General features: G+C 38.8%; 1 protein-coding gene across 1 annotated transcript; it reads right to left on the bottom strand.

Moving 5' to 3' along the window:
• Positions 1-1,959: 1,959 nt before the first annotated feature.
• On the bottom strand, positions 1,960-27,414 carry LOC103180535 (integrin alpha-E). Its single transcript, XM_007896467.2, has 32 exons — positions 27,233-27,414; positions 22,673-22,778; positions 22,455-22,558; positions 21,454-21,518; positions 21,156-21,270; positions 20,382-20,468; positions 19,795-19,842; positions 19,199-19,320; positions 18,283-18,437; positions 17,898-18,051; positions 16,782-16,932; positions 16,220-16,284; positions 15,711-15,843; positions 15,170-15,309; positions 14,720-14,860; positions 13,557-13,760; positions 13,205-13,335; positions 12,486-12,628; positions 11,776-11,930; positions 11,212-11,340; positions 9,954-10,027; positions 8,857-8,989; positions 8,470-8,568; positions 8,073-8,152; positions 7,007-7,090; positions 6,309-6,375; positions 6,045-6,143; positions 5,676-5,750; positions 4,513-4,620; positions 4,313-4,408; positions 3,846-3,956; positions 1,960-2,454 (listed from the first exon to the last, which is right to left on the bottom strand). Exons 1-32 carry the CDS (start codon positions 27,258-27,260, stop codon positions 2,392-2,394), a joined length of 3,465 nt encoding a protein of 1,154 aa, XP_007894658.2. The 5' UTR covers positions 27,261-27,414; the 3' UTR covers positions 1,960-2,391.
• Between the last annotated feature and the right edge of the window lie 219 nt (positions 27,415-27,633).

The following is a 27,633-nucleotide window of genomic DNA, read 5'->3' as shown; positions in this document are numbered from 1 at the left end:
TAGGATGTTAAAAGCTTTTGTACCACTATTTAGCACAAATCTTTCGTTTAAAATATTGTACGTTCATGGTTGACCTACTGTATCGGAAACCATTTTGTACGTCTGTATGTAACCATCCTGAAATAAGTGACTGTAACCCTGTTATGATTTGTGCGCCGGGGTGGGGAGGGGGGGGGGGGGGGGAGTTCTGAACTGTCGTTAGTTTACACCCACCTTGCATAACGTTATGCCTCCAGCAAGAGGCAGGCTGCCCACCAGATCCCACTTGAACTGGTCACAGCTGAGTTTGGTGGGTGTGGGGAGCAGTTGGAAGTTTAGTGAGGAAATCTAGCGGATAGATACCCCAACACAAAATCCAGCCTCAATAACAAAGCGTTAGTCAACATTTTCTAGGTATTAGAAATTGGTGACAAAATGATGGGTGTGGGAAGAATTTACAACTTCACATTACCTGACACCAAATTAAAATAGTTCAGCTGTTGGATCACTACTTACTGAATCCCAGTTGTTGGATGATGGTTGAGGGAATTTTAATCAAATACACATCAAACACAGCGATGACTGGACAGTAAGGTAAATTGAGCTGATTCTGTCACACCCATTGGGTCTCTGGGTCACAGTGAGTACAATTTTTTTTCAATAAATGTTGATTTTTGTTTAAGTGCTGCAGTCCAACATTCCGAAAGTTCAGCTGCTTCATTCAGGGCATTTCTCCAAAGGTATCTTCTCGCATTTGAAGTTGTTCCCTGCTGTGTCAGTCCACAACATTGGACAGTTTGTTTTACTCATGCTCGTCGATTCTTTTTTGGTAAAAGAATGAACTCTGGTCTTTCCTTATTAATAAATGCAAAGTTATGCAGAGATTGAGATTTCAGTCCAACATGAGCAGCCTTTTAAAGTGTGATGTCTTTCTTTTGGGCTAATCTGATTGCAAACTGCTAACCATTTTGTGGCAGGCATTAGCTGCACAGCTCAGTGGTTTTTGGCCGTTGCGCGGTACGTTAATGAAAGGAAAATGTAGTTTCCACATTAGTACAGCGTCGTGAGGCGATGCAGTGCGCACAATGCTGGCTTCTGTTAGAGGCCCTCAGACTGCCTGAGGTCATGTTCCTGTATTTGAGGCTTTGAAAGCAACGTGGGGAGAAACTAAATATTTTATTTCCCATACTCGCCGAGTCTTGCCAACCCATTTATGCGCAGGCAGGGGTTTCAAAGGTAATTTTATTAAATTGATGACGATTTTAGTCTGGATTCGGTGACTCGAATCTTGCTCCTGAATCAGAATGTATTGACACTTGCTTTGCCACCCTGCGGTGAAGTAGGGGAATTGCTCATCACAGGAAGGCAGGAGCCGCAGATTTATTTGTGCCGTTGCATTCTTACGCTAAAGTTGATTATCTCTTGCTAGCAAAAAAGATCTGGTTTATAGAGATTTGTGGCCCATTATCAAGAATGATAAGTAGACACCATAAGGTACATTAGATTGAATAAAACCTTTTTTTTGGGGGTGTAATTTGTAATTTGGGGGGAAAAAAAACAGCACTTTAAATGTTACAGCATCTTTCGGGTCAGGAGGTCGTCACAAAGTGCTTCACAAATAACTGGGAGCCTGGTCAAAAGCACTAGAAGGGAGAGGTTTGAAGGCAGGTAACGGGGAACTGTAGAAATATGCAACACATGAAGAGGCCATTGTTCGTTCATAATCCATGACATGAATGCAGGCTGTTGGGGATCGACTTAATTTGGCTGGTTAGAAACGGCCCAGTAACGTAGAGGCTCTGTCTAACCATTGCAAATGGTCTTGCATTATGGCAACAGCCTATTTAAGCAGCTCAAAACCATTGCCAGAACCGGAGACAAAATAAATTCTCTCTGGTCCTGTTTATTCTCCCTGGCAGATGCACAATGAAATCCTCTGCTGCCATAATTTCTTGCCAATAATTTACTCGTCAGCACAGATCATTTTGCTAAGTGCACTTAAGCGCTTTAATAACATTTATAAAACCCTACCCATTAATTTATGGTCCAATAATCTAACTACAGGACACATTTAGAAAAATAAACAATTGAGAAATTACCTTGTACATTTTATAAACATGAATTCAGCTATAAACTGAAAAATTATCAACTTAATATAAACATCAGTATGCATGATAATGTCCAGCAGTTCATACTGATTTACAGTGATTTAAAAGCATTACCGTATGTACAGATGAGTGGGCAGTTCATCTAATGAAACCAATCCTTTAACTGGGTTGAATTACCACCCCGCTACCTGTCCCTGGTGAGGATTTTAAATAGAAACAGCATGAATGACATCAAGTATTAAATATACTCTGTGTTGTTCATTATTCACACAAAATCGTGTGTGTGTACAGTTTGTAGCAATGGTCACTTTTCAGTTTCTTCCTCCAGTTCAATCTTATATTTGTAATTTCGTTTGAAGAAGCCACACTGAAGAGGGAGGGAAAGAGTACAAGTTTAGCATGAGTAAAGAGCAGTGTGGTGGGGGGGGGATTAAGTACATTCTAAGTAGTATAGTTAAAAGAGAGTTTTCACTAAATGTTATTAGGGAACAAGTTGTCAGAAAAGGTGGTTGACACCAGGACACTGGAATCGCTTAAAAAGCGGCTTGATACTGTGATGAAAGGGCAGGAGGGTGGGTGTACTGGAAGCAGCAGATGGGCTGAAGGGCCTTCCTTCTCGATCTGAACCTGTGCTATCATGTAGTGTTAATGACAGCATGAACCGCATTATCAGTTTTTATACCACAATTGTTAAATGTATTCCCATTGCTCTTAAACGTTGTAATAAATGTGCCTCCTCAAGAATCTGAATCAAACTTCACAACCCAAAGCAGGGAGGCTGGCTGGAGGGTGTTGGCTCCCGGGTGGCAGGGAGAATGGGCTCCGGGTGGCAGGGAGAATGGGCTCTGGGTGGCAGGGAGAATGGGCTCTGGGTGGCAGGGAGAATGGGCTCCGGGTGGCAGGGAGAATGGGCTCCGGGTGGCAGGGAGAATGGGCTCCGGGTGGCAGGGAGAATGGGCTCCGGGTGGCAGGGAGAATGGGCTCCGGGTGGCAGGGAGAATGGGCTCCGGGTGGCAGGGAGAATGGGCTCCGGGTGGCAGGGTTGCAGATGATCTTGTCGGGCTGGGATTGGTCCAGCTGAGACTCAGCACAAACTGCCTTGGCGACCGATGGCGGAGGAGTAGGTGAGTTAAGGCATCCAGAGGTTTAAAAAAAATCTGCAGTGTCAGCTACCGTAGAGGAATCCTGCAGCAATTCACCTAAACGTAGTGGCCAACGGGCAAGTTTATTTTTGGTCAACCGGGTGTCTGCAGAAACCCATCATCGTGTTTAAGATTATCCAAACCAGGTTGGCAAGAGTCCAGGCTTGGGGAACCCCAGAGTGTGCGTTGGCGTAACTTCTGGAGTCTAACCAGCTAAAACCGCACAGCTTCGCATTGATATCACTGCCTGGCAAACTTTCCCATTTCTCGTCCAGCTCGGACCACTATTAGGACCATTAGGGCTTTGGTTTGCAGATGATTCCCGGCCCCTCAGTGACTGGTCTGCCCTTCCAGATCCTGCCACTGAGCCAGGCTGACCTGATCACCAGAGCAAAATTGGAAAAAAAAGGGCAGAACAAGAGAACTGGGGGAGTTACTGCCCTCTGACCCAGGCTGCTTCATCTGTTTGTTTCTGCCTTTACTGCTGGGAGAGAAAGTTACAAAAGTTCTTCCAAATACCCCTTTAAGTTTATGAACGCGTGCAGCCGACTTGTTATGTAAAACTAAAACCGCAGCAACCCCACAGCTTTCAAAATCTTGTCACTTCAGCACTTACTTTATAGAGAATGAAGACCAGTACAATGAGCAGAAACAGCCCCACAACCAAACCCCCGATGACCACGGGGATGGTGTTAAACATCAGCACCTTGACAATGCTCACGGAAACCTAAAACACAAAAGTCGAAACATTTGAGACGATCACGTTTGTCACTCTTGAAGACAAAATCCAGGTTCGCTGAGCGCAGCTATAGCAAGATACAATGGAATGAAATTACACAGGACCGAATAAGATTTGATCAACCAAACACATTAGATGCTTCCTGCATCACAAACAGTGTTGGTACTGCATCCAGGTGGCAGCCACAGCACAGACTTCCATAGTTTCAAATGATTCAGAAAGTTCTTGGCTGACTTGCAATACTGAGTAAACACAAGAAATATTCGACTGTTTGGTCCTCAACTCTTATTAAGGAATCGTGTTTGAGAATGGATTCAGGGAAGCACAAGATAGATTTATGTTACCGTAGCATTGTGTAGGTCAGAAGATGTTGCCTGATAGAGATCTTCATCGAAGGTGATAACCCCGAAGGCCACTATCTGAGCATGATGTTTCACTAACTGGAAGAAAGAACAAAATACAATAATTTGGATTGAAAAGGTTTAGAAAACATTACAAATAAAATAAAGTGTCTCGCATTTGATAGAATCTCAAACACCCTTACCTGTTGTATATTAGCCCATGATAACCTTGCTTTTACAGTTATTTCTCCAGAAGAGGGTATGAATGGACAACTGAAATGTTGGCATTCACATCCTTTTACATCACAGCCCTGGAAAATACATTCAGCAATGATCAACAGATGAATATTTAAATTACTAGAAAATAATTCTGAATTGTTAAAAGGAGCAGAAAGGAGTTCTTGCTGAACGACTCGTCATAGAAACTCTTTCCCACCTCCCACCAAAAGTATGTGCTGGTATAAAACCATGAATAAACCATTAACTTAGAGAAATTGAAAGAAACAAGGTTATTATTCCACCATAAAAGGTTTGTGATTCCGATGTATTGCAAAACGAATGAGGTGCTGCATACTGAAGGGGTGAAATTTTATGGATGCACAGAATACTCACAAAACAGGAGGAGGAGATTTTGAATTCTGCTTTTTTCCCCATAGTGTTTAATATTTTCTCTCAGTATTTATCTAATAGTCTTTTCAATACTGTTGTGGATCCAGCTTCGATAGCCAATTGCAGTAAGGTATTTCAAGTTCTCATAATAATAATCTGGACACAGACTGGAATCTGTATCGGTATTTGATGTACTCAAAGAATTAGTGGAGATTAGTGAAAATCACTGATGTAGCAAAGAGATAAGAGAAATAACAGAACCCTTGGGAATCCTGACTTGATGGAAATAGAAGGATCAACTACAATGCTTATATACTTATCTGGGGGTAAATAAGTCTGGACAGAATTCGTGGATGACCACAAGTTGACAACTTTGTTAACCTGGCCATGGAAATAATGATAAATGGCTAAAGCATCCCACAGTAGTTCTAGAGGTCTGTTACAGCAAAATCACCAATACAGCAGCCACACTGAAAACTATATTGGCAATGAGGTCAGAACTATCCGGGTGATGGATAATTTGAGAGTTGCCTGCAGCTTCCATAACTTTACACAGATGCAAGGGTCACAGGGCGGCGGTTTGAGAAGGGGGAATGGAATTATTTCACAGATAGGATGAACATGAAAAAAAAATTCTTATGTGAAGGTTAGGTCTGAGCATAGGAGAGGATAAAGAGATCAAAACCTCCAGTTGATTGTTAGGAAGGATGCATCACACGAACAACAAAACAAGTTGAATATTTTAGCACTTACGTACCCATTGATTTTTGAATTCTTCTTTTGGAATTGGATTTGCAATCGAATTTGATTTGTAACAATTAAGTGAAGAATTCTGTGAAGAAAACGGATTGTTTCAAGTTTCAGTTATTGGACATATGTTGATGCATTCAGATACTAACACTGGGATCAGTACAGTTCTGGAACATCCCAATAACAGCATCTGAGATCTGTATAGAGTACAAGTACCTTTAATCATAACAATTGTATTACGACTGTAATATCCCTGTGTCTGTGTACTTATCATTGCCAGGGTCTTAGGCAATCTTTTCAGTGCCCTTCAGCATTAAATACTAAAGCTATTTACTTTAGGACACTCCAAAATGGAAATAAGCTTAATTCAGCATACCTCTGCCATTTTAGGTTCCAGAATATATAGTCCCTTTATTTTCACTGGTATTGAAATAGTCACATTTACTTCGGCATTGTAGCGGTTTCCCATCGTCACCTGTAACAGGAGGACAGAAAGTACATTAAATATTTACAGAAAGAGTAAGTAAGCTGTAATACTGCAAAACTGGACCATTTCCTGGTGAGTTGTTGGGAGTTTACTGTATTGTAATAGAGTTTTTAATATCGATTGAAGAGTTAAAATAAATCAAAAGTAGCATACCAAAAACTGCAGGTGTACATCCTGGTTGCTCCAGTCATTATTAATGAGAATAACTTTGTTTTGCTGTCTGTAATAAATTGTATTGAATTTTTTTTAATTAAAAAAAAGCAGTTTCACAACAGAATTTTTAAATTATCACCTGAAGAAAATTTTTAAAAATTCAGCCCGAGTCAAACATCAAATGCATTGATCAGGAAGTTCAACACACTGGACAAGAGAGACCTTCCAAACCAGGCACTAAATTCTTTCTCATAAACTTGCATTCTCCCAGAATCAGAATATTACAGCAACAACTTGCATTTATATAGCAGCCTTCACCGCGGTGGCATCCCAGAGCACAGAGCTTACGGCACAGGAGGCCATTCAGCCCATCGTGCCTGTGCCAGTTCAGCCACGCAATGTGCTTACGTACGCCGTAGTAACTGTATTTTGTAGGTGAAGAGTAGCTACTGGTGCAAACTACTGGCGCCTAATGTACTATCCCCAGTAGAAAGGGAGATCATTAGAGGCATAATCAGCCTAAATTAAAAACATTTGAAAGTGTGAATGTCAAATCAGCTCAAATAACTGTGAAGGCATCACACAGAGTATAAGAGCATGTGAAATGTTCTTGCCTCCCTCACCCGGAGTAAATACACTTGTGGATAAATCCCAGTTCAGACTTTGTGAAGGCGTGAAAGCTTTGAAAAATTACTTACCTCGGTGACAATGCAACGTTGACACTGTGTTTCACAAAAATTTCATGGGTTTGTTGAACAGCAGCTTCCTTGGCTTCATTTTTACTGTAAAGGAGAAATCCAGATTGATTATAAAGGTGCAGTGAACTTCTTGAATGAACTGTGATTCATGATGGAATTCGAGACCTTGAGAAAGAAACATCTCAGGATAGTTTTGGTGCACATGGAAATCAACTCCGGGCGGCATTCTTTTTATGAAAAAGAGAGAGAAAGGAGTTTCCCAATCATTAAAAAAAAACACTAAAAGTCATAACAGAGTCTGCTCTCCCAAAGCTAGAGAAATGCAATTCCATCAGCATCAATCAATTATAGAATATAGAATTTTGCAGCACAGAAGGAGGACATTCGGCCCATCGTGCCTTACAGAGCTGCCAATTAGTCCCTCTCCCCCTCTCTTACCCCATAGGCATGCACATTTTTCCTTTTTAAATACCTATCTAATTCCCTTTTGAAAGCGATAATCAAATCTGTTTCCACCAGCCTTTCAGGCAGTGCATTCCAGACCGTCACATCTCTAGGGCTAAAAAAAAATCTCCCCTCTGGTTCTTTTGCCAATTATCTGAAATCTGTGTCCTTAATTAATTAGTGTTAATGAAAAGATAGGAGCATAGAAACAATGTCAATTTCATACTTCTGAAATAGGCTGCTTACAAACATCAGTTGCCCTTCAAATAATCCAATGTTGGGTGTAAACAAAATAATTGTGGGGAACATTTCATAGGAAGCAATTTTTACGCTTGGTATCAAATAGTGTTTCAAAATTGTACAAGAAATTTAGTGTTCAAAAGGATCAACTGCAAATAAATCCCCTACATCCTTCAAATATTAATAGTAAAATATTATGAATCTACTAACTTTGTGAAACATCTATTGTCATTTATTAATAAAAATTACCTGCCGCGTTCGCCCACAAATATACAGTCAATTCACTTTACAGTGTGTTCTGTGAAGCGCTTTGGGACGACCTCCCGACGTGAAAAGCGCTATATCAAATGCGAGGATTATTATTATTGTCATATTTGCTTACTTGGTGACATTGATGTTGATAAATGCCTTCTTTCCCTTGAATTCAGTTTGTCTAAGACTCCAAAATATAGAAACAGTTATCTGTCAAAACAAAAAGGACAATCAAGTTCAGGAAAAAAACACATTTAATAACCGATTTTAAACACCAATTAAAAAGAAAGTGTAGTTTGTGAGCTCACGTAGAGCTCTGTATACAGCACTTGCTGTTATATATTCTAAAGCGGTTGGTTGGGTGCAGTTTGAGAGAAGCTGTCATCAGGACAACTCCAGTTTCATGATTATCAACAATAAACAAGCAAAACAAATAATATCCATCTGTCCCCATAATTCAAACCATCCAATAGAATGACCTTTAAAAGAAATGTTCTCGTAACGTGATGTCCAAAAATGAAACTCACTGATGACTTGCTCTTGAGTATTGGGTGGGCAATCAGACACCTGAGTAATGACAAGGATGATATTGTTGCTGGTTCAGTATTACACTGGACATCCACAGTCTGTGGAAGCAGAAACATTCACGTCAGTAACATCAGTAACAAGGCATTTGACAAATATGGAAAAATGTTTTAAGCGAGGAATAACCCACTTTATTTCATCAGTCTTCATTCCACTCTGCACTAACAACACCAACAACAACATTACATTTGTATCGCGCCTTTCACATCGGGAGGACGTCCCAATAACAAAATACAGGGTTGGTCACATCTAATTCTTTAAAGTAGCAGTTGCCCGCAGTTTAAAAAAAACCCAACCAGTTATTATATTTTAGTAATCAGCTATCTTACCTCTGATCTTACAAACTTGAAGTCAAGATTATCTGGGTGGGATATATCCATGGTGGTGAAATACGAGGCCGCCTTGTTCGACAGACACATGTCCATAGTCACATTTGCAGTGGAACCAACAATCCAGTTCGCGCTTGAAGAATGAAATGAATGTGTGTTGGTAACATTCAAACAGAAGTTAACAATACTGTTAGCGTAACTATTCTATCAGAGTCATGATAGTCTCCAATAGTTAGAACCTCTGTCCTATCATTTATAAATATGAACAGTAGGCACAAGTTGCATTCTGACATGACTGCGAGAGGGTTTTGGCTGCAGTTATCATTTTGTGCTTTGTATTGGTAAACCAGTTTCAAATCAAATTAATCAATGCGTCATTCATCCTGTCTGCTTTAATCTTTACTAACACCATATGTATCTTGATAACAAAAGGCGCAATATCAAATGCAAGGATTATTATACAATCAAATACAATCCTTGAATTTAGTATAGCACATCAGGACATTTCAAAGTGCTTCACACGATTTACTCAAAGTAGAGTGACTGTGTATTTGAGGGCAAACACGTCAGCCCATTTGCACAGAGCAATGTCTCACAAACAGCTGTGAAACAAATGATCAATCTTACTTGAATAGTGTTGGCCAGGACACCAGGAGAAATACTCTTCTTTTCTAGAGCCCTATGGGATCTTTAACATTCACTTGAATAGGCAAACGAGACCTCAGGTTAACATCTCAACCGAAGGGCAGTAACTCTGATCATCGAATTAGAGTGTCAGCCTGGACAATGTGAGTTCAAAGTCCTGACTCAGAGGCAAGAGTGCAACCCAACTGAATGAGCTAAGATGACACCTATTATATTAATTATTGTGAAAAATGAGGCTTATCCAAGCTCAGTCCTCATGTATTTTCCAGTCAATCCTGGTAGGAAAACACCCTCTGCTGTATAGCTAACAAAACACAAATGCAAACACTATGAACCTCATGCGCAACACTTGAAATGCAGAGGTAATGCTGTGACAGATTCACATAAAAAGCACAAGTGAAATTAGCACCGTTGACAGATATTATTTGTTTAAAGTAATAAAATTAACTTACGGTGACAAAGTGGACATCAAATTTAATTTGGCAAGGCAGATATTATCAGGGCCACAGTCCTTCTGAAATGGAAGCTAACAGAAAAAATTGTTTATGAAATTGTAGAATATCACAAACTATTTGTATTTTAGTAGATGAATGAACAAAATAGATTAAAGTTTCTAAAATGTAGAGTCTACTTTCAAAATCACGGAGTAAAGTAATAAAAAGAAAACACCTAGTTATAAACTCACCATTCTACTTTTTCTAAATGGCCCAATTTCAAAAGTATCAGAACAAATATCTACTTTTCTCAAAATAAGACCATTATGACTTTAATATAATAATACTTGCATTTGATATAGAGCATTATCACGTCTTCGAGATGTCTAAAAACACAGGTCCTCTCGTTTGCGAGGCAGGTGCTCTAACCACTAAGCTAAAGGACTCCATAGAACTAGTTTTATTATTGTAATGATACTCAAATGTTTTCAGCAACACAGAGCTGAGAGCAAACTAAACCAGCCAGGTCCAGGGAGACAAGCACAACACCTGTGCTGACAGGTGAAGTTAAAAAAAAGTAAAACCGTATGTGTAAACCTTGACTGAAATACATTTTTTAAGCTTTCTGAAACTCTTTGTTCATATTGCTGCACTATGTTTAAAAAAAATAGAAACTTTAGATAGTGGAAATGCCAGAAGCTATTCCTTTTTGCAAGTTGTTTGTTACCCAGGACTGAAAATAACTTCTCTTTGGGTTTTGATCTAACAATGTACATTTTTGGTTTCAGAATCCTAATATAATAATCCTTGCATTTGATTTGGCGCTTTTTCACGTTGTCTCGACGTCTCAAAGCGCTTAACAGAATAGACCGTAAAGTGAATCGACCGTATATTTGTGGACGTTATTATCGGAGTGAGTGCTGAGAAATGAGCCAATACGTTGGGTGCAAATGCATACATACATAATTGAATTTGTTTACATTAGAGAAAAGGAAAAGAAAGTTATAATCCAATATTTAAAATATTGAGACAAAAATGATGTGCATGTAAGGAGATTATTTGACTTGGACCATGAACATAAAACTAACAAGTCTATAAAGTAAGACCAAAGATTAGGATTTGCTTCCCATAGAACACTGGATATTTCAAGTGAAAGCAGATGTTGCTGAGTCAATTAACTCCTTGAAAAAATAGCTGGAGACCAATATAGTCATAATCAATAACCCCAAATATTACACTTGATAATTCTAAATGATTCATGATTTCTGGGTTTTACCTGAAAATGTACAGACACATCCTTAAATTTATCAAGAACTGGTAACGGGAGTTCATTCTTCTTTTCAGTGTTGTCCAGTGTAAAGTTCACCTCTACATCGACGTCTGAGACACAGTCAGTGGTGCAGCGCTGAAATATAAAATACACAAATATATGTAAAATATATCTGGAACCCAGCTGAAGAGCCCCAGCTTGTCTAATCATTCATTCATTCCTCATAGGCATAGCTAATTCCCTTAACATACTGCTAGTGAAACAGAGGCGTGTGGAGTAAGGAAACGTGCCCAACGTTTCTCCCTGCTCGGGAATCAAACCCAGGTCCTCTCGCTTGCAAGGCGAATGCTCTAACCACGACACTACAGGACTTCACATTCAAGATAAAGCCCTCAGATGGAGGGTGAGGTGAGGTTTGCCATTTTAAAGATAGGTTTCAGATATACACTGCATTACAAAATATACATTTATTGATGTACATTTACTGGGGAAAAAAATCTGTACCTATTTGATTATTGCATAGAAAATGTAAGCAGATTTCTTTTGCATTATTAAACAATCCCATCTTACCTGTATAGTGAGGTTATAACTTTCACAGACATCAGAGGAGAGTGTCACAAAACTTGATAAAGTGTAAGGATTCACGTTATTTGTAAACTTCACTCTTTTGATTTTCTGCTTTGTATCCAGGATTATAGTATAATTAGCATTCGTGTTGCTCAAATCTGTAATGCCATGGAGAATAAAATGCTTACAATTTATTATAAGTATATTTCAGTATATTATATAATGGTCAGATTTTTCTCTCAATTTACCCAAGTTGTTTTATTGCCTTACCCGATGTTGAATCAGCATTAAACTATCAGTAATGCAGCACAAGGGTAAATACATTTGAAACAATTCAGTATTTATTACATAGAATAACAGACTCTGAGGAAAACATCGACATCTTCAATCCTAGAGTTTTGCCATCATTGATTTATTCTGTTATCACTCTGTCCAAGATGGCATAACTCAGGGCTCTTCATATTATCTCTTTCATAATCTGATCTCAGACCTTCCCTGTATGTTACATTTCCTATAGGACCTCAATCCACTCACAATGTTCCACATTTCAGTGTATTTATACTGTATATTCCACTCATTCTGATCCCATCATCAGTACTGTACAGTGAAAGTCTGACTTCTGATCTCAAAATCCTTCCACTCCCCTTTGAAACCAGACTAAACACAAATAAATACATTCAGTTCTGCAACGTAGAATATTGCGCTAACATTACCTATTGATTTAAAGTTCGATCCAGTGGTAAAACATACAGTTGCGTGAATAAGTTGTTCCTGTCTTTGGTGAGTTGTGGAAGGCAGAGGTATGCTTTCTGGAGAAAATGTCACGGTGACAATTACATTGATAACTGGCCTTGAGCTGTAAAAAAGTCGTAACTTATTAAAGTATAAAATTAAATACAATAGAATTATATCCTTTCAAGAAAATGATTAATTGCAAAGCACTGATACCTGAGTGTTCCTGAGGAGCACATACTTATTCACATCATCACTTAAATGGATCCAAGTGTCCCAAATGATGGAACCTAGCAAATGCCTTGCTCTCCCTCTACACTGCCTACAGAACTACCACCCAACACTGTGTGCGGTTTAGGTGTGGCCCGAATATAACACTACGGTTTAATATGATTTCTAGGGATTTGAAATTCAGCATATTTGGCAATCTAATAAAAATAATAATAATAATCCTTGCAATTGATAAAGCGCCTTATCACATTGTTGAAATACCTCAAAGTGCTTCACAGAACATACTGTAGAGTGTAGTGACTGTGTATTTTGTGGGCGAAACACAGCAGCCAATTGCGCACAGCGGCGTCCCCACAAACAGTCGTGGATTGAATGACTAAATTATAATTTTTTGTTGTTGTTGGAGGGATTGTTACCCTCTGGATCGATCTGCCAATTGACTAACATAATAACTTATGTTCTTACATACCTCAGTACAACAACAGCACCACAGCTACCAACTGTTATATCGATCAACCCATCTTCATCCACATCTGTTGCACCACCAATTGATTGTCCAAAGTATTGCAGCCCAGTTTTAACCTCTTTTCCTGGTATCCTCTAAACATAGTAAAGTTAAAGCAGACATTGTGTATTTGCTTGGATCACCAGTGTCTTAATATGATAATGTATTGGTTATTTTCAAAATATTACAGAAAAGATCCGCATATAGAATGCTACAGGAAAGGTTCAGGTGGAATGAATCATTTGTAAGATTTGGCACATGAAACAACAAGGCCATTAGAAAATTATGAGACCGGTCTTAAAATGAACACACTGACCTGGGAATGGGTCTCCAGCCCATTGTCTTTATTCCCATTGAAGATGTAGATACTTCCTGTGCCATCTTCCTCCAGAGGTGCTCCTATAGCAATATCATTGTAGCCATCTTTATTGATATCACCTATGTTTGCAATCGCAAACCCAAACCTGGCTCTGGTAAATCGGAGTAAACCACTTAGATTTCCTTTTTCTTCAAAGTAATTCTGTTCAATAAGCAAAAATAAAGGAATTAGAAAAAAACTGCCTGCGGTTCATCCGGTCTCAGAAAATCTTACTTATGGAACTTAAAATAATAATAATAATCCTTGCATTTGATATAGCGCTTTTCACGTGTTCCAGAAGTCTCAAAGCGCTTCACGGAATATACTGTAAAGTGAATTGACTGTATATTTGTGGGCGGAACGCGGCAGCTAATTGCTCACAGCAGCGTCCCACAAACAGTTGTGGAGTGAAGTGACCAATTTATTATTGCTTTTTTTTCTTGAGGGCTTATTATCAGGCGTGTGGAGTAAGGAAACTTGCCCAGGGTTTCACACTGCCAGGAATCAAACCCAGGTCTCTCGCTTGTGAGGCGAATGCTCTAACCACTGAGCTACAGGACTCCAGATCAGGAATTGGTTCCAGTTAACTTGTCAGGAATTGGTTTCACGCATCAACAAGCAGCTTCGAGTTCCACATTTTTCAGTCTCAGTGAACGTGGAACTTTTAAACCACTTACTTATCTTTGTCGGGTTCTGCTTGTTTCTGGGGATGTGTTAGTTTGAATGTTGGAGGAACTGAACTGGTAATTGCTATTAGATTGCCCTCCTGTGTGCTGAGAGCTATGTACAGCTCTCTCCACAATGTGCATCAGCTGTTGAAGGAATATTATTATCTTATTAAACCACCAGGTGATTTCACAAGAGAAATTGAGCTTAGTGTCAAGTGTGAATTTCTCTAGGAAACAGTTCATATGATGGACATGTAAGCGAAACACATATACACACACACACACACAGATTACAGGTGCATAGGTACATAATATCTGGATTTTTTTTAACCTTACAGTTAAGGCAGTTAACATTAGAAACACCATGATGGGAACAGTTTAGATTGTTCTCAGCTGTTCCATACTTCAGACTGCAAGGAGGTAACCCGGCCTTTTAATCCAGACAATTCATACCTTTTCATTCAGATGGTAGACATAAACTATTCCCTCCTCTCCTTGTTTGTGATAGAACGGTGCACCAACCAGCAGATAGTCTGTTGCACCGTCTCTATTTAGATCAAGAGCACACAGCTCTGAGCCAAAATAGGATCCAAGCTGTAACGAAGAGGGAAATGTTCAATTAATGTTAGTAATAATATTAATGCTTGCATCTGATATGGTGCCTTATCACGTCGTTGAGACATCTCAAAGAGCTTCACAGAATATATTGTAAAGTGGATTGACTGTATGTTTTGTGGGTTTACCCCACAAAACCTTATCTTTAGCCCCTATCACTGAACATCATTAGATTCCAATGCGGTATTAATATCACATTGGGACTTAAAATTTCAAACTTAATTCCACACCAAAGTAAGTTATTACATTTATCAGTATTAAATGACAAGTTGAAACAAGTGAAAGTACCTGTTTGCCTTTCAGACGATGCTTTATTGTGTTGGACGCTCCCGCTTCAAATACTAGGACTTGGCCAGTTTGGTTGTAGCGAGGGGCTCCAGCAATGTACATGTCCCCGCTTGCTCCCTTTACTGTAGTGACACTGTACCCTGCAACACAGAAATAGATATTAACAGAACTGTTTTTCAAGACTACGCATGTATTAATGCTCGATTTATACACCCACAGCACTTCAAAATAATTCATTGTGTGACACACTTTCAGAATGAAACGATAAGTGAGTTGATTATATTTTGTGGGTGAAACGCGTCAGCCAATTGCGCACAGCGGTGTCTCACAAACAGTCGTGGATTGAGTGGCCAAATTATTCATATTGTTTTGTAAATTTTTTTAAAAAGGAATTATTACCCACAAAAAAGCCGACGACAATTCTTAACTACAGTAGCTACAACACATTTCAAAAGGCGCATAGTTCCCCAGTTCTGCTACTGAAAACAGTTCTGACAATTATGCAAATAGACGTATATCAAGTTGTTAGGGTCAAACTTACCGAGGTAACCATAGGTTGTATCCTCTGATGGTTTAGACTCATTTAGAAATTGTACCTTTTGACTTGTTTCATTGTACATTATAACTCCTCCAGCCCAATCATATGCCCCTACTGCACCAATTAATATGTTGCCCTACAGGGGGTAATAACACAAGACGTTACAACAAAAATCAATTGTGATAATCACGGTCATAATTTTTTTTTGTTTTTTTATTAAAACCAATCTAACGTGGATATGTTATTTTAAAACGTTAATATCAAATACTTTTGATATTTAATAGTTAATACTTTAATATTTTAAGAAACAAGGAGGAAAATGTCATCCTTCTGTCTGGGCTGCAGTCAATGTCAGGTTAAAGTGATGAAATCACAACTGTAATAGAGGGTGACCCCCATTATCAGGCACTTTGTTAGAGCGCGAGTTATAACTGTTTTTCAAACCGATTTTCACACCTTTAAACAAAGTAACTGCAAAAACATAACACAATGTAAATGTCACAAAATCTTACATCTTGGGTATATTGTGCACTGAATCCAGCCTGTGCCAGCTGCATTTCAAAGGCGCCTTGAGTGCCTGTTGAATAAATTCACAAAACTAATATAACACAAAGGTAGCAGAAATGAACTTTGGAAATCATAACACTTTAAATTGTTTTACTATTCCGACGAATGATCATTGACCTGAAACGTTAACTCACTTTCTTCCTCTCCTTAGATGCTGCCTGACCTGCTGAGTGTTCCCAGCGAATTCTGATTGTAACTCCAGGTTGTGTTGCTTTCCTTGGATGGTATGTAATGCGCTAAAGAAGTATTACTGAAGCTTTGCGCTGCTAAATTGTTTGATTCGATAGTGTGTATTTGCTGTACAAATGGATGGGACAATAATTTGCCATAGGTCACCCGCTCTGGTAATTTCAGTGTTAATTTTTTTGAAAGACTAATCGAATCAACTATGGTCTCTTCGGAATCTGAAGATCATTATCATCATTTCCATTAACTGGCTTGTGGCGAGCAAGGAAAACAGTGACTTCAAGATAAGCAATTGAAATACAACCATAGACATAATGTTACCTTCAATTCCAACAATATTTTTTTCCAGATTTTCCAGCAGTCCATCTAAAGCAGCATAGTTATCCACACTGAACAAGTGCTTATCATCTGGATCACTAGCGATTAGTTTCAGTTCTTCCACGGGTTTTGGTTTCTTAGTGGCATCTCCAACCTAGTTAGAGGAACATAAACCACAAACGAAAAATAGTGGACTATAGCAAATTCAAGGCTTGGGCAGTCATGGGTTTTATTGAGTCGAGGAGAAAAGAAATGTTGGCCCGAAACAAGCTTCCTTGGAAGATCTTGGAAGAAAATGTGTGAGATTCACTTGATATGAGTAGAGAAAACGAGGACAACCATATTAGTAGTTGAAGAGGGAATGAAATCGTCAAAGGTTTAAAAAAAAGTGTCTGTCGATAGGATTTGTGGGCAACAAGTAGAAAATCTTCAAAGAACTGAAAGATAACAACTTAAATTTACACAGCGCCTTTCACGTCCGGAGGACGTCCCAATGCGTTGGATAGTCAGGGATCTGGATCCGAGGAGGGGATGGAGGGCAGGGGTAGGAAGGTTGTCGAAGGCAGGGTCGAAGAGGAGGGTCTTAAGATGTGCCTTAAGGAAGAAAGGGAGGGAGTAAGGCAAAGGGACTGTGGGATCAAGTTCCAAAGGGGGTTCCAAAGACAATTCTTGGAGTACTACTTAACCATAATTCCTGAAACAAAGCCAATATAAATTATCATCAATGATAAATTAATCATTATTCAAGTCTACTGTCCAAATAAGCCTCTGTGTAAAAGCTTGTGAGGGCTAAGTTAGAATAGATCCCCAAATGTATTTATTTACAAAAGAATAATTAACAGTCTGAATATTTACTAGGAAGGGCGGTAGGGGCCAGGACACTGGATACACTTAGGAAACAGCTTGATGCTATTAAAGGAAGATAGTCGGACTGGTATTCTGAGGAAAAATGAACTGTTAAACTCACTTGTGTTGTTGATGCATAATTACACATTTTTGGCATGATGTATTGACATAAGTCCCCGGTTTTAATTCACTGCAAATTCATAGGAAATAATTATGGATTAATAAATCTGTCACTAACTAACAATCCCAAGGGAATAAGAATAAAAAGCTTACCCCAATAGCAAACCGCTCAACATTGTTCATTTTGAGCGAATTTACAACATCACTTATATCCAGAGGATCGCGGTATATCTCTCCATCAGTCACCACAACAATGAATTTTTTGGCATTCGCTTTAGAGCCTTTTTCTTCATTAAAGATGTGGTCACTGTTAACAAGTAAGAATAACAATATCAGCTCTCTGCTATATTTATAATAATAATCCTTGCATTTGATATAGCACCTTATCACGTCTTCGAGACGTCTCAAAGTGCTTTACAGAATTGACAGTAAAGTGAATTGACAGTATATTTTGTGAGCGAAACACGGCAGTCAATTGTATCAGTAATTTTTATACTTTCGTTCTGACACCAATTAAGACAACAGTTTTAATACTTACAGAGCATGCTGTATCGCTGATGCCGTCTTCGTGACGTTACCCAATTGCCTCATATTTTTGACAATTGAGAAAATCCCAGAACTGTTTGTACGACTTTCATTCAGATCAAATATGGTCTCAATTTTTGTACCGTATTGCACAAGTGCAAAATCACACTTTAACAGAAATTAAAAAAAAACGTTAATTTGAATCTATTTTACGTGAGTGTTAAACTATTTACCAACAAGAAATCATCGTCTGCAGAGACAGGTAAGGGCCACAGTGATCCAGAACTCAACAGTTTGGCCAGTGGTGGTACTAAAGCTATACCCTAATTTTGGGCTTGGTTGCCATTAGAGAAGAAAGTTAAGTACAAGAAGTGGTTTCAACATAAATTATTCCTCTGCCCTCCCTCTATTCCATTTAGGTATCTTTTTAATATAACATCATTCACATCTTATCTCTCTCCCTCTGGTCGCTGGCTCTGGCTTTCAAATCTCAAAACCAAACCTAACAACCACCCAACAGCTGTTACAGCCATCAGCGAATGATTTTATTAGAAATACGATAATAATCCTTGAATTTGCTACAGCGCCTTATCACATTTTCAAGACTTCTCAAAGCGCTTCACAGAATACACTGTAAAGTGAATTGACTGTATATTTTGCGGTAGATTTTATATATTAAAACTATTTGGACGTCAGTGGCTAAAGCCATTGTCAGGGTGAGGAGACAGCTCGTCAGCACCGGCACCTGGATTTACTACATTTTCAGTTGGTGCAAGTCAACAGTGGGCCTTCTCTGTAAGCAATGCACGGCTACAGCAAAGGGTATTACAACAGAGTTCCCCTGTGCATAGAAAGCAAAGTATAGATTGCTTCCATCATTTATAAAGAAATAAATTGAAGTCAAAGCACAGATCACTTTTCTCATTTACCTCAAAGCATACTTTCCAAATATTTGTTATGATGTTTATGATAAATGTCTTTGCTCTTTGGAAATCAGGAGCATCAATACTGCCAGATCCATCCAGAATGATTGCAATCTCCATTCCTCCATCTTAATAAACAGCATCAACAAAAGGTCTAAGAAATTAGGCAACAAACAATGAACTGATATGTTTGTCAATGTGTTCAGCTCCTCAGATACAAAAGATCTAAAGATCACGGAAACAGGTCACTTGGCCCAACCAATCCGTACCGGTCAGTGTTTGTACTCTACATAAGTCTTCATCCATTGCTTACTCCCTCCCAAAACTCTCTATCTCCCTCATGTAAAAGTTTTTCCACAAGTTTGTCCAAAAATGTACATTCTGTGCAAATCATTAATTTCCCAAGAGGAATCTGCGTTCAGTGAGCATCAAGCTAATCGTACCCTAATTTTAGCTTCATTTTTACATTCCTTGCCTCTGGTACTGTCAAGACACTTAACCAGCTGTAAATTTACAAGATTCAAATGTATTGTTTTAATCAACATCGAGGAGTTTTTCCCCTGACATTAACCCTGGGTTAAAGGTTACAAATTCATCATCACCATCTTCTTCTTCGTTGTTATTGTTGTTGTTGTTCTGATTTGCGTTTCCTGAAATTGTAATAACATAATAATAGTAATTCTTGCATTTGACATAGCGCTTTTCACGTCTTTCGCTTGCAAGGCGAGTGCTCTCACCACTGAGCTACAGGACATTTACATTTAACACTGGAGCCTTCAATTGATAGTATCTATTTAAGCAGTGATTGTGCACATCATTATTATCACAACAGGCAGGTTAAGAAGAAATATGTGCAACCTGATGCTCTAATACACAGGACAGAAATGGAGAAAGATATTGGGGACCAGCTTGTATAAGGATTGGGACAGTGTTAAATGGTACAGACTATTAAATAGGTAGAGACTGCAATTTTTTTGTTTGTGCGATGACATTACTGGTTATGGGATAATCGCATTGAGACACACAGTAATAAAATCAGTATTCACCCGGGCAGATATTATGAGTACCAGAATATCTTATTTTAAGATTAATTTCTACCAATATTCACCTATTTACATTTCCCTATCTTGTCCAGGTCACAATGCCTTGCCCAAATGTTCCCATTCCAAATGGTTATGAAATGGCTTACCTGAGAGTTTGCCCCTGTTATCATTGTTGTTGTTGTTGTTGTTGTTGCCATTGCTGCTGCCATTTGCACGAGCAATTTCAGCTACAACTAAGACACAAAAAACCTTTTATTCAATGATTTCTGTTCAATGAAAATACCATATATAGAATCTAGCTGCTGAGATTTGTTCAGTTCAGTAATCAGTGGTACAAGCAAATAAGACATGGGCTGTTGTATAAATCAAATTAATCTCATTTTAACTGTTCCTTGACTCTGTGAACAGGGTAAAAATGCCCATTTATACTATTCTGGTGCTCACACCTGACATTTGTTTTCAGGTGAACATGTGTCATCAGTATCAGTAATATGTGGGTTAAAACAGATGGCATATTCGTTAATGAGAAATGCTATATTATTCTAATGTATAGTGAGAAGCAAAGTACGAGCTGGTTTAATGGTAATCCATGAGTACCAGAATAACTCATTTTAACATTAATTTCCAGCAATATGCACTTATTTACCGGGAGAAATTCCCTTCCCTTTTTGAACACCACCATGTTATCTCTAACGTCCAGTTGAACAGGCAGACAGAGACTTGTTTAATGCCACCTCCAATAATGCAGTGCTCAAACACTACAGTGGAGTGTCAGGAATGAGCTCTGTGTCCCAGCCTGAGACATGAGGCTTGAACCACAATCGTCTGACTCAGAGGTGAGGATGCAAACAATTGAGCCAGGTTTGGTGCCTCGCAATCAATGTACGAAGGAGATCAGAATTGAGCTGATTTATACCAACCTAACTTTGCAGGGGCAAAAGAACCATCTGATTCCAACTTTGAAGAAAAGGAAGTGCAGATTCCATTCAGATCTTCGGTGTTTCTTTTAAATTGTTGCCTGTATTGCCGGCACATCTAGAATATAATTAAAACGTTATAGTATGCGTGTAACCTCAGTACAGCTGCCATATTGGATGAAGGAAGTAGTAATGAAGCTGTGGGTAGTGCACTGTGCATCTTATTTGTGTTGCATCAAGTTAAAAAAGATGTACTGAAATATTTTTGGAATATTTTTAATGAAAAAAGTAGAACAGTTACCAAAACTTTTGAGCGTAAGGAGTCCAAAGCTGTGGTGATACCGGGTCTAATATTTGCATTTTCAGCTTTTGAAAAAAACAATAAGCACACATTAACTAAGTTTAAGAATCAAGAAAACAAGCCTATTCTGTTCACGTACTTTATATACGGTTTGTTTCCACTATATTACAGCCACAGTGTAAAAGTATGAGACAACCACACAGAGCTGCAGATTCATCCATTTGCTGTTCTATGCACGCAAGTCATTTTTAAAGTTTAATTTGCTGAAGTGGTTTCCTCACTTCCCCCCTTGGTTTTAGCACGCATATAAATAAGTTTGTCACTGTCCAATTTTTAGATCAATGCAAGCCGTATTGCAATGCATCTCATCCGTACATAAACAGAGCTCTATCCTACATCACTGTCAAAAACCCAATATTCCCCTCGCCATGGGGTACCGTTGCCCGTAACACCACCGTTGAATTCACAAAAAGGTATTTTTGTTGGAGCGACTATAAATGCTACACATTATTTATGAACATTCTATTTTACATTAATAATAACCCTCCAAAAAAACAAAACAATAATAAATTGGTCATTTTCAATCCACGACTGTTTGTGGGGACTCTGCTGTGTGCAATTGGCCGCCGCGTTCGCCCACAAATATACAGTCAATTCACTTTACAGTATATTCTGTGAAGCGCTTTGGGACGTCTAGAAGACGTGAAAAGCGCTATATCAAATGCAAGGATTATTATTATTATTATTACATTGTTCATGATTTCAAATACAGGGATTATTTTACACTCTGTAGCATACTTTTTTTTCCATATCTTGTATTTTTATTATTCCTATTTGTTGGTTTCAGATATTCTAAGGGAATATGCTAAATCTGAACTTTGTTCCTTCCTGTGCCAAAAAGCATACCAACAGAAATCAGAATATAGGCATAGAAATATCTGGCTTTGTCTATTATTGACAAACTTTTGAATCTCTGAACGCAAGTTGTATTGATGGATTACCTTTGAAGTTGAAAGGATCACACTTTTTTGTTTTCACATTGCACTTCCCCATTTTCCCATACGTTTTACTGTTATCCGTATAGAGTGGAGAGCTGATCAAAATCCTAAGGATGAAAATATCAAGTTTTGCATTAATAAGCTGAGTGAATTATACACTAAAAATAGCACCAAAAACAAAATAAATGGGAAAGCAACATTAATCTTTGAAATCCGCTTACCATTCCTTATACTGAAGAACATTCTGTCCAAACAAGATTGTCTTCTCTCCCTCAAAGACCGCTTTTATTTTAGTATCGATGTTGAAGCTGTCTGATGATTTCAAGGCTGTAAGAAGCAAACATAGAATTAATGAAAGAAAGGAAGATTTATTTTTGGTTTGTTTTTATTTTATTTTTCGGAAGAACAATCTGGAAAGGCCGGTCAGTTGGGGACAGAGCACGAGAGAGAGAAAGAGTATAAGCTCATCAGAGCCAAAGAGAAAAAGCGCTTGTTTTAAAGAAAATAAAATCCACAATCTGTTGTGGAGGAGATGGAATGGTAATTTTCAATAAACCTCCTCAGGAGTAAGAAAAACTTTGTGAAAGATGCTTTTTAAAACATTTTCTATCTCCATTTACTTCATCATTATTATCAACTCTGACGTTTCATAGTAAATCACGGAGTCATTTGTAACCATTAAAAAGACTAATTTGTTCATTGTGTTGCAGCCTGAGACATTAGTAATATTTTTCTTTTCCCACGACAAGTGACTAAGCTGGATAATCCTGATTGTATTGGCAGCTGGTTCTGAGCTAACGACACAATAAATGTACCTACAGTTATCATCACACATGGTACGGGCCCATGGGAGTCATAAGCATGGGTGCGACTGAAATTGGTAGGTGCTTAAAAACCAGGTATGTAGGGGCTACATTAAGTTGAAGTCAGGCACACAACTGTTATTACTGGGATAGGGGTCCTCAGGTGCCTTTGGTTAAATGATCCTGACTGAAGAATTAACAGGTCTGCACACTGGGTACACATTATTTTACCAAGTCAGATATTTAGTGATGCAATATACAGGTCAGACATTTTCCATGTGCAAATTCACACCGTGAACATTAATTCTCAGATCTTCCTTAAAACTAGCACCAAACTAACTAAGCCACACAGATGCTGTCTGTGAGCCTGACCCTAAATAGATCTTAAAGAACAGGTGCAACAGTACACAAACGCAACAACAAAATTACATTTACACAGCATCTTTCACGTCGGGAGGACGTCCCAAAACGCTGAACAGTCAAGTGTCGGGTTAGGGGTGAGGGAAGGCAGAGAAGTCGGGGGGAAGACCAAAGGCACAGTCGAAGAGAAGGGTTTTGAGACTGGCCTTGAAGGAGGCAAGGGAGGAAGCGAGGCATGGGGTGGAGTTCCAGAGTGTGGGGGTAGAGAGGCTGAAATGAGAGAATAGAGAGAAATATCCCACATCTAAGTATCTTGTACCTGACTGTTTTACGTGGACGCTACTTTGACAGACTACTGTATAGGCTTCCAGCTGCTGTGAAACTATATTTCAATATAGTGGAATAAACCACAGAATGACAGACTGTTTTGATCTTGAGTGGCAGAATCAATGAACAAGGGATCTGGACTTCAGATCCTATTAAAGTTATATGCAAACTGAGATAATAATAATCCTTGTATTTGATAAAGCGCTTTATCACATCTTTGAGACGTCTCAAAGCATTTCGCAAAATATACTGTAAAGGGAATTGACTGCGTGTTTTGTGGGCGAAACATGGTAGATGACTTAAATAATACACAAGACATAATGCTTTCTGTGCAGCTGAAATCTGGGGAATGTGTCTTTGAAGGGAAACAAAACATGGCTAACTAGTGAAGATTTAGAAATAGATCAATATTCTGTATTTTTTGCCTGATAGCCTTTAATTCAGGGAATTACTTAGGTATAATTTTCCCAAGGTGATCGGAGTATCTAGGATGGAGCACGATAGGGTGATTCTTGCATCACCTGTGGAGTGAGCTGAAAAGCCTCTTCTTATTTCAAGCTTTCATAGAATCATACAATCATAGAATTTTACAGCAGAGAAGGAGGCCAGTCAGCCCATGATGTCTGTGCATGCTCTTTGAAAGAGCTACCAACTAGTCCCGCTCGCCCGCTCTTACCCCATAGCCCTACAAAATCTTCCTTTTCAAGTACCTATCTAATTCCCTTTTGAAAGCTATTATCGAATCTGCTTCCATCACCCTTTCAGGAGCTCACAATCATAAGCCCATTTTAATTGTCGTGCTGATATGACCCAAACTAAGATGGATCCCACCACCAATCAGACAAGCTTACTTACGAGACAAAGCAGGTTTTGCTGTCTGCACAAAGCCACAACACGAATAATATAAGCTGACGCGTTGGTGTTTGAGGTTAATGAGGTTAAGTTTGCAAAAGTAATTTCTGCTTCCTCTGAAGTCTGGTTTCATTAAACTTTAAGAGCAACTGCCATGTAAGGCAATAATCAGAATTTCCTGTTTTTTGGGGACATTAATACAGAAATGTTAACGCCTGATGTTCACAATTATCGCGGCATTCTGATACAGTACAATTTACATTTATTTTTCAATCATATCGGTTCCTCTGAAAAAATAATTTTTAAAAATAAGTCATTTTACTAAACAGTGGAAGAACTGAAGCTTTCAAACCACCAAAGATCAGTAAAATTAGCAGAAAATCAACTCCTCTCTCTTTGTAGAGGCTGCAGTAGANTTTTTTTTGCAGCTAGCACATTTTACAATATGTATTACCTAGCATGTAAGAAGGGAGGAATCCCTGCCGGATTTAATAATTAACCTGAGCAGATAAGAGAAGGGTAGGGGAACATCTAGGCAATAGCGATCGTAACTTAATAAGGTTTAAGATAAAGATTGAGAAGAACTTGAATATGACAAAGACCACGGTAATAGATTGGGGACGAGAATGTTTTTCTTCCACACACTTTTTTCCATCAAAGTTAAGACTGAGAAAAGAGGCGTTCACTAAGTACATAAACAACAACATGACAAAAAAAATACGAAGCGTTTAGGAAAGGAAAAACAATTAGGAAGGCAAACAGGAAGTATGAAATTAAATTATCAAGGAATATAAAAAGAAATAGTAAGATATTCTACAGACATAAATAACAAAAGAAAAATCAACATAGGAATAAGGCCAGAGAGTGGTGGGAATGTGGAACTTGCTATCACAAGTAATTGAGGCGAATAGCATAGATGCATTTAATGGGAAGCTAGATAAGTACATGAGGGAGAAAGGAACGGAAGGTTAGGCTTAGTTAAGGAAGAGGAGAAGGCTCACGTGGAGCATAAATGCCAACATAGACCAGTTGGGCCGAATGGCCTGTTTCTGTACCGTTTATTCTATATAATTCTACGTATAATATCGAAAAGTATTTTTGCAACTGTATGAGATGTAATTTAGATAATAAAAGTGCATTGGATATTCCAATATTCCAGTTGAAATCAAAGTGAACAGCAATAATAATAATAATAATCCTTGCATTTGATATAGCCCGTTTCACACCTTCTAGTTATCTCAAAGCGTTTCTCAGAATAGACTGTAAAGTGAATTGATTGTATATTTGTGGGTGAAACGCGGCAGCCAATTGTGCACAGCAGTGCCCCACAAATAGTCGTGGATTGAAGTGACCAATTTCATTATTTTTTTTGAGGGATTATTATCAGGATGTGGAGTAAGGAAATTTGCCCAAAGTTTCATCCTGCCGGGAATTGAAACCAGGTCTCTCGCTTGCAAAGCGAGTGCTCTAACCACTGAGCTACAGGACTTCACAACAAGAGAAGACAGTACTTTTAAAAATCATTTAAGAGCAATGTAAACCCTTAAACTCATAGATAAAACAGACTAATTCTTAACAATCAGGATTTTTTATGGGCGTCAAACATATATGGAAACCCACCACCATGCTTAAGAGTTTCGAAACCAGACTGGGAGTCATCCCATGCATCCCACCTACGCATTGAAATTCCAGGGACGTTTATTGGAATGGAATGGCTCCCTGGCGGGACCCGCCCTGCTTAGTTAATTCCAGAAAGTATTTGGCGCAGGTTGGCAAGAACCAAGGCTTGGAGACCTCAATGCGTGGTTGGGGTAGTGCTGGACTCTAACCAGCTAAAATCGCACAGCTTGCCACCGAAAGCACTGACTGTCAAGCTTCCTATTGCCGGTCCAGCTTGGATCACTCTACCAAATAGGGCTTTGGTTTGCAGGGTTGACAGGAGTTGAGTGAGAGGATTTCCTGCCCCCAGTAATTGGTTTGCCCTTCCAAGTACTACCGATCAGTCAGGCTGGGCTCGAGAGTACTGCGGACTTGCCTGGCTCAGGAACTGGATTACTAAAACCGTCGCAGAGACCGCTTGATTCTGCCATTCTGTTGCCAAATCTCACCTTGGGGTTAGTCACAATTACAAAACGATCTAAATTAAGTCACTGAATTGTTTGCTCTGTGAGATAACTCAGAAAACAATAGCTCTGCTCAGGTATGCCATTTCCATATGCAGTAATCTAGAATAAAATTTGCTTTACACAGCTGCCTGTAAGCATCACATAACGTCATAATGTTTAGCCCACAAATTACAGTCAATCCACTTTATAAGATATTCTGTGAAGCGCTTTAAGACGTCTTGAAGACGTGATCAGGCGCTATATCAAATGCAAGGATTATTATTATTGGTCTTCTTGTGAACATGTGGATACAAAGAAATCAAAATGTACCTACCCAGCCACAGAAGTAGGAGTGAGATCATTTTTTTCAATTTAATCTGCAAAACATCCGAGAACGACACACGAGACTTATTCCTTATAGCGTTCAAGTTTAAGAAAAGTGATCCTCCAGTAAAACAGATATCAGACCATGTGTTAGTCTGTTCGTACAGCTCAGCAGACACACATTGTTTCTTTTTTTTCAGATAACAATTTTCAACGAGGATGTGGTTTTAGTCACATGAAACGTGTATTACGTAAATAAAATAGAAAAACGTCATGATTGACGTTGGCTCAAATCAGTTGGCTGCTGAGGGCCAGGTGCCATTTGAGCAGGTCGGCATGAGGAGATCGGAGAGACAAGGAACTAGAGATAGGATCTAGGATGGACACTTGTGTGGAGTATAAACAACGACC

This window comes from Callorhinchus milii, unplaced genomic scaffold (assembly GCF_018977255.1).
Source record: "Callorhinchus milii isolate IMCB2004 unplaced genomic scaffold, IMCB_Cmil_1.0 Scaffold10, whole genome shotgun sequence".
NCBI lineage: Eukaryota > Metazoa > Chordata > Chondrichthyes > Chimaeriformes > Callorhinchidae > Callorhinchus > Callorhinchus milii.
The sequence above is the reverse complement of the archived record's forward strand: the minus strand, read 5'-3'. Positions and strand labels throughout refer to the sequence as shown.

Coding starts and splice junctions, on each gene's coding strand:
- LOC103180535 (XM_007896467.2), bottom strand. CDS start 27,260: ATGATCTCACTCCTACTTCTGTGGCTGG. Junction 7,091..8,072: donor ATCAACATCAATGTCACCAA/GTAAGCAAATAT, acceptor TCTCCTTTACAG/TAAAAATGAAGCCAAGGAAG. Junction 3,957..4,312: donor CTGACCTACACAATGCTACG/GTAACATAAATC, acceptor TTTGTGTTTTAG/GTTTCCGTGAGCATTGTCAA.